The sequence below is a fragment of the Glycine max genome, chromosome 2 (genome assembly GCF_000004515.6).
Source record: "Glycine max cultivar Williams 82 chromosome 2, Glycine_max_v4.0, whole genome shotgun sequence".
NCBI classification, from domain to species: Eukaryota; Viridiplantae; Streptophyta; class Magnoliopsida; order Fabales; family Fabaceae; genus Glycine; species Glycine max.
The window spans coordinates 38,356,155-38,367,021 of NC_016089.4; the positions used below are offsets into that span (position 1 = coordinate 38,356,155).

The 10,867-nt window shown below is 32.2% G+C and overlaps 1 protein-coding gene across 1 annotated transcript; it reads right to left on the reverse strand.

Moving 5' to 3' along the window:
• Window positions 1-2,451: 2,451 nt before the first annotated feature.
• On the reverse strand, window positions 2,452-8,304 carry LOC100805715 (uncharacterized). Its single transcript, XM_003519057.5, has 11 exons — window positions 8,119-8,304; window positions 7,258-7,496; window positions 7,013-7,131; window positions 6,567-6,675; window positions 6,411-6,450; window positions 5,991-6,080; window positions 5,799-5,898; window positions 5,569-5,708; window positions 4,382-4,484; window positions 3,036-3,859; window positions 2,452-2,884 (listed from the first exon to the last, which is right to left on the reverse strand). The coding sequence occupies exons 2-11, from the start codon at window positions 7,394-7,396 to the stop codon at window positions 2,560-2,562; spliced, it is 1,989 nt and encodes a 662-aa protein (XP_003519105.1). The 5' UTR covers window positions 7,397-7,496; window positions 8,119-8,304; the 3' UTR covers window positions 2,452-2,559.
• Between the last annotated feature and the right edge of the window lie 2,563 nt (window positions 8,305-10,867).

Genomic DNA, 10,867 nt, shown 5'->3' on the forward strand with positions numbered 1-10,867 from the left:
TTGCGATCTAGTATTGTACTCCGCCATTGATAATCTTCATAGGTGTGAGGTCAATGCTTTGATACCAAAAATGATGCCGAAAACCTTCAATAGGTCGCCTGAGAATGAAGAACAGTCTTCGAGTCTTTGGTTGAAGTAAAACAGAGAATAGAGAATAAAGATAGAGAAATGGTTGAATCAGTAGCAATTGTATTTATGAAATTGGATCCTTGATTACACAGTAGAATTGAGCTTTTATACTTGCTCAATTTAGAGAAATTGTATACAAATTGCTAATTAATGAAACTGATTCTTAACAACCTTCAAACAACTGAATAACAGAAATAACAGAATTGCCAACTTGGCTTTCACGTCAGCGCCATGCCATCATAAATTCCTCCATGTAACACCCCCAAGATTAGCTCCCTTGATTGCATAACATTCGTCCCATGCATGAATGAGATGTTGATCACCAATTTTCCTATGGGTCATGTCATTAATGCCAATTGAATGGGATTGATTATTGGCCTTCTCTGTCAAACTGTTATTCTCCATCGTAACTCCAGGCACTAGCAACAGTGGTTGATTCTGCACACCCTCCTGCACCGTAGCATCAACCAAGTGATCGTTCCCATTCTTGAAATCTCTTGTCAAGTGACCGTAGCAACCACACGACGCATAGATATGATGCAATCCTTCATATTCAATGTTGTACTTGTGGCCTCGGAGCCACACCTTCCCTACCATTGGCTTGTTGAGATAGACCTCAATGCAAACTATCATGAAACGACCACGCTTGACATCCAACATATTGGAGTCAACCTTGATTGGTCATCCCACAATGGAAGCTAGTGCCAAGAGAATGCTTTCATTATAGAAAACTAGGTTTAATCCTGAAAAATGAATCCAAACCATAGTCATCTCAATCGTTGTTGTGGTAGACACAAACTCTGGATACCAACACTGAACCGTAAGATAATGGTCTAGAATCATCCATGGTCCCTCGTCAATGAAACATGAACTATCTTCCTCTAAGTCAAATTTCACCATGAAGAAATCATTAATTACCAACATCCATGAGATCAAAATCCATTTTCAGCTTCCAGTTAACCTATCTTTCATGAAAATGAAACCAATCTTACCCAACAACTTAACCAATAGAGCGTATTGCCATGGTGCACATTGACCTTCAAACATTGATTCCGCTATGAGAACCTTAAGCTTCAAAGGTTTCCCATCTTCAAACTTCATCTTAGCAAGTTGTTGTTGAATAAGATCAATTGTAGGTTGCGTGGAGGGCTTTTCCTTGTTCATAAAAAACTTGTCACAAAAAGAAACATTGGGTTGTACTTCCCTACCTCCATCAGCTGGTGGTTCACTACCCGTGCCCTCGTGACCTATAGTACCTACAGAGAAAACTAAAACCTATCGGCAAGCCATAGTCTTTTTTGAACATAGGTTGGTTGTGTTTGTTTAAGATGTCTAAGAAATACTTTAGGGAAAGTAAATTTAGGAATATCACTATCTTAGATTTCATAAATTTATCTTCACTTCCTTCTTTTATGTTTCTTCTTTCAATTTAATTTTTTCAATTACATAAAATCTATTTTTTTTTAAAGAAGAGAGATCAAATTATACTAGTGTAATTTTAATAATTATTACACCATTTTTATAAATTGATATAAAATATTATTTTTTATTGATCAAAGCGTTGAATTATATATACATATTATCAAGATCCTCTGTGTCAAATTTTGTCAAAATTGAACAAGGTAATCAAATAATCCATATGTTAGTATATTTTGAAATGTTTATATTATGTTGGTTTCCATCTATATAAACGAGATAAGAAATGATATTCGATTAATATGAAATTTTGCATATGTGATCTATGTGAAAGGAATTTTCAATCTAAGGTGAGTTTTAAGAAAATATTATCCAATTGAAAGTTATTAAATGATGTAATAATTGTCAAAATTATAACTATAATTTGATCTTTCATTTTTTTAAGTTATTAAATACTAACCAATCATATTTATTAAAGGACATCGGTAAAAAGAAAAGAAAAATAAAAGGTGAACCTTTTGATGTAATTTAGACTTTGAAGGGTTGAAGAAACTTCAAATGCAGAAAAGAAAACTAAACAGTTTATTTAGTAATTATGTATTCCCTGACAATTTAATTTTAACATCTTTTAAATGATCAATTTAATTCTCAAATGTATAAATATTATGACAAATTAATTCAACAAATATGGAAAAGTTGAAGAAATAATGGTATTGTTTAATAAACATATTACAGTGGGATAAAACATTTGTTACAAGTTTAGTTCATCCTAAAAATAGGATAAAACTATACACAATGAAATCCCTTATTTGAAAAGATTCTGAATAAGTCGTACATTTTAGTTTCACTAAAGGATGAAAATAGAAAGGGAGGGAAGAGAGAGAGAGAGAGAGAGAGAGAAGATTCTTCCAACAAAACAAAAGGGAGAACCCTGTCAGTATACACGACCAATTAAGGTATACAAATTCCCTGTTTTCTTCCTCTGTTCATGGCCAATTAACCTTTTCTCTTTAGTCAATGCAGAAAACAACAAAACAACAGAAATTTTTTCTGCCTGCTTAACTTCTTTGGTACATCTGAATTCATACTTTGAGTTACAATGGTGTTTAGTTTTTTCTGCCTGCTTGACTTGTCTGCATGATCTAAAGACGTGTCTTGGACTGAATCAGTGTTTAATTGCTTGTTGCTGATTGTTGTTTGGTCCAGAATTGCTCCGTTTCCCAAGGGATGTGAAACAGCCTGGCTTAACAAAATAGATGTTGAAACATTCTGCTCTGATGAAGTTGGTACTACTTTGTTAGAATTTACGTCCTTTGAGTTAGGATCTGTTCCTGTACACCTGAAGGAACAAAAAAAGAAAATTTAATGATCAGCAACATCCTGTACTACTCTGCTTATTTTCAAACAAACCATAAGGAAGGAAACAAAATCAGAGTCTTATATTCCTTTTAACAATCATAGAATGATAAAAACAGTAATATAATAATCACCTTGAATTTTGGATGCCAGGGTTATTCCCAAGGGCTTCTTGCGAAGCTCCCTCCGAAATATCTCCATTAGGTACTTCAACACTAACCTCATTTTTGGAACTTGGTTGAGTGAGTTTTGAGGAATATGTATCAACTTTATCATCATTTTTCATAAAAGGGGACTCTTCGTCGGCAACGCTAGAAGATACCACCCGAGAATGAAGTCGCTGTTCACGAACCATTGAAATGGCTTTTTCTAATGTTTCTAGAGCATGTTCTACCTCTGATCTGATATATATACTCCTCTTGCCCCTTAGTACACTCATTTCAACTTCCTTATTTTGAATGTCTTTTACTTCTTCAGTGTCCTCCTCAATTAGTACAATTTCTTCAATATCTATTTCTACAATCTCAGCAAATTTTTTCCTACCACCTAGTTCTTTTGTATTCATTGCCATTGGCATCACATTATTTGCATATTGATTACTTATATCTTCCTTAGATGCATTTTTTTCCTTACCTTGTACAATTTCTTCACAATCTACTTCTACAATCTCATTAAAGGTTTTGCTACTATCTAGTACTTTGTTATTCACTGCCATTGGCATGACATTATTTGCATATTGATTACTCATATCTTCCTTAGATGCATCTTTTTCCCCACCCTGCTTACTTTCAACAAGATCTTCAGCAGGGAGAACACTTGCAACTTGCTGAAGCTCTTTACCATTCATGGCCTTTGATCCACTAGTGTTATATAGAGCTTCCCGAATTCGAACATATAATGGATCCCCCAAGGCCTTATTGAATTCCCCTTTATCGTGGCTTGTCATAGAAGACACCGTCTATAACATAATTATGGATTGGATTGTGTCATAAGAAGATAGAAAACAGTGCCAAATAAAAATGCAATGAAGCTATGGATGTTTTACTTTTGCATGATGGAGAAGAAAATGGTAAATCAGCAGATATTAAAATAGACCAAGTTCACAAAGCCAGGGTAATCCTATCCTAAATTGGTGCACTAGTTAAAGAATCCATGTTAATGTGTTTGAAAATTTTCATTTATGCTGCTTTGTGCAAGGAAAATATCCTATCCCTCAATTTCTTTGTAATCCATCTTTCCATCTTACACAAATAACTGATATCAAAAATAAAAAAATAATAGTAATCTTAATGATAATAGTTAAAGAATCCAAGGGTAGATGGTTTGATTATAGAACATCACAACAAATGCACAATGACATTTAATTTTAACTTATTTTTCTTAATTAAAGAACAAGTTTTCACATTAGGTAGATGGAGAAAATAAACAATTTTCCGTTGAATGCATAATAAAAGAAGCATATGTGAAAAGAATCTACAACCTTCTGATAAAGTCTGAAACCATTACCAATGAGCTGCCTTGAAATAAAGTTTATAAGGGATGGAGGCACAAAATCCAACTTTATATCCATATTTGCTATTGTCCTACAAAATTTGAAGTCTTGAATCAGAAGCGCTAATAACAATCCATTTTCTTTGTGGTACCTTTTTTATTTTTAACCACATGACAAAATGTCAATCAATACAATTAATCCATAAAGCCAATTTACTTTCATATTTCTTCTAGAAACTATACGTAAATTAGAATGGAAAATTGGAAACTTAAATAATCAGTGGGAACCAATAAGGCCACTTTAGACAGAATAACCAAACCAACTACATAAACATTTACAGAAACACCAATAGTGCCAAGACTATGCAAAAAAGTAAACAAAACAAATATTAAAGAAAGAACAATTTGATTCCCTGACTGATCCATGAAAGCCAAAAGCCGACATAATCAGATTTTTTTTTTCTAATAAAGTACTTTATTATTAATAATCTATAATGCAAAATATGCAAACCCTAGGATATGTTCAAAAGCAGTGATTTCATTTAGTCTCAGAGGACTATAGCACAAAACTAGAATTGACACACAATAAACAGAACTGCATTGCCTTCATGGTGAAGGTCCTGATTCCAACTACAATTAGGTAAAATAAATATCGTAAAGCTTTAGTCATGGTTATCGTTTAAAATTAGTATTTCAAATAACGAATAGAAAAAACGCAGACTTTCACTAAATCAATGGGAGAACTAGCTTCATATATTCTAATTATAATATTCTACAACCAATTCTCTCTTTCTTTCTCTCCCATGTATTCTAAATGAATAACAAATAAAAGGAAATCAGATACTATTACTGTACAAGTACACTGTAAATACACATGCAGACACATTTAGAGAATGCAACAAATTTTGTAAATATAGCAAGCAACAACTAAACATTATATTATTATATCACACATCTGTTAATACATATCATAATTCTGTCCTGGTCCAAAATAGAGAAATATAACCACGTTGCTGTATTCAACAGAAAGTTTCTTCACATTTGTCTTCAACTCTTTTTGTAAAACAAGCAGAACCTATATGGGGCATTATGGTTTGTGATTGATGACTGTTTTCCCAATATATTCCATCACTCCATTCAAGTAAATTCTTATGCTTAAGTACACCTAAAACTCACCGAAAGTAACATCTTTCTGATGTCACCTTTTGCAAAGCAAAGCCTCCCACCAAATCAACTCTCACAACCTCTCTTGCTTCAGGAATTGCCTCATTGTTGAAACCACAAAGGGTTCCTGTGGCATTCTTTGAATCCGGAACCTGTGACCAAGCACAAATTTCTTAAGCTTTGATCTAGTGTAAAATTAACTTTACCTAAAAGATAAAGCAAACACAGGTCCAGATGATTACCGAATTTGTAAGAACAACAATTAAGTCATCTTGAAAGTACTCAAACAGATAATAGTGCACTATAGCTTCCCTCAGAGACAGAGGCCATGAAACCTTCACCCTTTCTTCCAAAATTCAGTGAAAAATCAGCATTCAAAAGTGGTAAAGGGCATTAAATGTTTTTTTTTTTTACTTGGTGCAGGCTGGACAAACCTCACTAGTGATAATTGTTCCCCAATCCGGGTCTTTTGCAAACATTCAGCTGATAAGATTTTGAAAGTGGGAATAGTAGACTGAGGCCACCTAAATGAAAATTGTGAAAAGGGTGTCAGGTGCATTTATCAGATACATTTTTATAATGATATATTACTTAGTTTCAAAAACATTACTAAGGTATACAAGTACAACAACATTCAGGACCACCTCATATCAAACGTAGAAAGTCAACTGCTGCAAAACGCATTTCTTGCAACTATAATTTTCTCAGCACCCCAAACCACACCAAAATAAAGATAACTTAGAACTTTATACAGAAATTAAACATGTATAAAAATGATGATACAGGTGTAGTTTTGTATTGGTACTAGAATACAGAAAATTCAAGGAGCATATTGTACTAAATATAAGTCTCACCATTTTTTGTAAAGGCATGTCTCCCAAGAGATACATAAACCTGTAACGATGAAAGTAACTCATTAAAATTTTCATGTTGAAATCAATATTCAATAATATTGCTTTTGTCAGTAAAATAGCGGTGATTAACATTGTGGTTGCTCCATTGTGACTTACAAACATCAACAGGCCCATCTACAAAGCCTTCTACAAGCATTGTATGAAAGGGAGTTCCTTCTGGTCCTTCACGATACATAACACGAAACTCGTCACCATCTTGTTTTAACTGTTAAAATAAGTAAAATTATCAATAACTTGAGAATTTGATTGAACAAATCAAGTATCTTCAACCCAACACATAACAGAAGTCAGGTTACAAATGTCAAGAGAGATTGCATTAGTCCATTGAATTTTAAACGATGGGATACTGTTGGACAAAAAGAGAGTCAACAAGGTCAATCATCCAATGTAAATTCCTGATTTCTGTGAAAGGTAGTTATCAATTAGACATGCAAAACGAAAAAAGGTTCAGAATCTAAATGAATGGAACATGGCATAAATAAGAAAAAAAAGTATATCAAGAAAACAAAACTTCGTGAGAATGCAGAGAGTAAAAAACGTACTTTCCAATCAGTGTGTGATGTATAAGATCTTCCGCTATCATCTGAAGAAGCACTCCTCAACATATCAAGAAAGTGAGACACCTCCGCAGTCTTGGTTTCTACTAATTTATCTCTAAATCCTGCACCAACCAAACATGAATTGAAATAAATAAGTGACAAAGAAAACTAACTAAATAATTGTTCTAATTAGCTTGTACCATTCCTTCCCAAATACAAATTCAAAGGAATTTAGGTAATTTCATCACCTTCTACTTCAGGTTCTGAAGAAGGTGGGAGTTGACTTCCGACAAGCTTTTTGAGCATCTCATCATTTGCAAGATCAGGCGAGGCAAGAGTCCTATCCAGCCTCTCCCTATACTGCACAATCTTTCTTTTCTTCTCCATCTTTGCATCCCTTGAGAATGTTGAACAAGCCTTCTCTCAGAAAGTCAATTCAGGAACATAGGCATTAACCATTCGAAGGATTTCTACTCTTCTCCTATATCTACCACAACAGATTAAACAAGATCAGCCAATCATGTATAATAATAACTCTCATCATGCAAGATTAACAAAAACACAACAAAGTGCATGTGTTTAATAGGCCAGAACACACAAAAGGTTACTCTCTATTAGCCAAAGTAATGAAACTTCTTTCTAAATCCACCCCTTTATGTTGTTTTCTGATGTATCATATGAAAAAACTAAAAGCCAAAAGCCAAAAGTAAAAAAAAAAAGTCAATACACATCCATTTGAACCACACACAAGGAAACTTCAAATTTCAGAACCACATGGAAACACAATTCTAAGAGGGGTAAGGATAGCTAAATAAATGAATTTACACCCCCCAAGACACATGCAAGCAATTAAATGAAACTACATGACAAACAGAAAATTGAAGTCAATAAAAATCCACAAACCAAAAGCAAATTCTAGGCCTGAAGTCAACAAGGATCATTCAGAGATTGAAGAAACTGAACGAAACCCAATTAAGAAAAGCCAACAAAACACAGAGGTGGAGATATCAAAGCACCCCACATGAAGCAGGAGCTTAAAAACTAAAAAGATGAAAACTTTATTCAGAATCACACAAATAAACAAAGGAAAAAATACATGGTTCATGAACCTTGGCTCTGAAGAGTGGTGTTTTTCAATGTTCATAATCTGGGAAGAACCCAGAAGAAGCAGAAAAGGCAGATCTCAAGCAATGATCAAATATCCTACGACAAAGTCAGGTGATGTGAGAGCAACACAACATGGACTTTGCTTTGTTACTTTCTCCAAGTCGTTGGAGACAAAATAGCAGCACGCCAACAACTCAGCCCAAAATTTATACTTTTATTTTTAGGAGATTTTATTTTATTTTAAATTTTAAATACGGTGGTTACTATTAGTTCAAAAAAAAGTTTTATTAGGATGAGAATTGGATATGATTTTTTTATTAAATAGATAATTCTCCCAATAAATACAAGAATATAAATATAAATATATATATATATTTATATAATAGTAAATAAAACCGAATTCCATCAAATTTAATTTAACTATAATTAATATTTCTTTTTATTATAAATGCTATTAGCAGAACTGCATACCAATAATATATTTACCAAAATAATGTTACCAGCAGAAACAGCTGTATTTCGTTATTGTATTTTATTACACTAAAATTTATACATTAATATGTGGGGCTCTTTGCCCATGCCCATTCAGCGAAAAATATGTTATATTTACTTTTAAAAAAAAAAAATTGGTAACGTACTTTTTTAAAGATTTAATGACCTAAAAAATATTTGAATATAATTTTTAAAATAAAAAACACCAATTGTAAGTTGAACTACTAAAGAAATATCAGGAAAATGAATGGGCTTTGGAGAGGACATACATTAGCATTCCAAATCCAAAATAATTTTCATACAATATAAATAAATAGATATTTTCGAATAGTTTAAGTCCTACGTGTGTGCATTAGAAGGCGAAGTTGGAACTTGGAAGCGTAAGTGTTTTTTAGGGACTTACACAAACACATTATATATGGACATAAGGCAGGTGAGTGTAGAAGGTCATTAAAAAAGTTGAGTAAAAGGGGTTGTTCTTTGTAACAGAAGGACATAGATGAGAATCAGTGAAAGCTTAAATTGGTAGGTAACAACCAGTACTCTAGGCTCTTCTTTAAATTTTGTTTATTTCTTTTTACGAGATTTTGTTTAAGTTATTTTCTTATTAATTATTTTTTATCCAAGTACTCTAACTTATTTTACTATAAATGTTACGTGCTATAAGATAAATGGATTATCTTTCTTATAAGAATTGAATTGGATAAAAAATTAACACATACTAATTAATTAAGTGAGAAAATAATTAAGTGAAAAAAAGATTATAAGACTTAGTAATTTTAAGGATAATTTTGACAAAATAGTATAAATTATTAATAAATTTAATGTTATTAACTATCATAATCAACTTTCTTAAAAAATGTGAATTAGTTAAAAGAAATTTAGGAACGGAGGGAGTATATAATAGAGTGAATATTCATTGACCCGTAAAAGTGTGAAACGCAGATAGATTAGTCCTTGAAAATGAAAATTTTAAATTTAGTCCATGAATATCCGGTAAGTGTGAGAGATTGATTATATAATTAACTCTTATATATTTTCCTAAAGTGTGTGCCTACGTGGCATATTTGATGATGACGTGGTAACTGACGGTTATCACGTGTCTAAAAGTTGACTTTTAATTTAGTCTATAAATTTATTCATTTGTTGTCATTTTAATCCCTAAACTTAATCATTTATTGACATTTGGGTCCTTCAACTTAACTACATGTTGTCATTTTTATCCCTAAACCTAATCATTTATTGACATTTGGATCCCTCAACTTAACTACGTGTTGTCATTTTGATCTCTAAAAGTACTTTTGATTTTTTATTTAAGTCTCACGCTACATGTAAATTATTAGCATGATCATCACCATATCCCCTTACTTTCATTTCATGCGCTCTTATTTTTTACCTTTCTCTTCCACACTTTATAGCTCATCTTGACTTTTACATTCACCATTTGCATACAAACTTCGTCATTTATTCAATTGAAACATCAATTCTAATAGAAAAATAATACAAAAAGATCTTAAAAAACTATTTATTTTTTTCTTAATAAACATTGTCTAGCTTCTTTAAGAAGTTGCATTTTATTCAATTAAAAATTTTCAAATATCTTCTTCAACACTCAAGTCTATTGCATATTTTCTTGCAAAGAGGACAAGAGATCATGCTAGACTCAAAGTTTATCATTATATATCTCTTCATGAATTTACCAAACTATTAAGAATGAAATAACTTAATTTTGTTATTGTCAATAAAAAAACACTCTCAAGTAACCATTACATTTAAAATTCTTTGATGTCTATATATACCTTGTGATAGTATTTCACGAAAACAACTTTTGTTGTTTACATTTTCTAATATGTTTGATTATTTCACTTTTATCATTGATCATGTGTGAAATCACCTGAAATAACACATATCACACTAAAAGATGATTGAATAGTGTGTTAGATAAAAATGAATTTTTTGTGTGTGAAAAGTATGGTTCTCAACTAGGTATGCTAAAACAAGGTTTTGAATGTATTATCCAATGGATAGAAAAGAGCTACATTTAGTTCTCCTGTAAAGGGTTCTACTAATCAAAACTTGATTACAAACAAGTAGTTTGTCCTGCCACTCCTAGCTATAACAATAGTCTCTAGGCCACTTCTGGCACACCCCTTAGACTCCTCTTGAATCTAAGAACACCAAATATTGTTTAACACTAAATCATTCTTGAATTTCACAAACAACAAAGGTTTGAATGAATACACAAATTCAAAACACTCA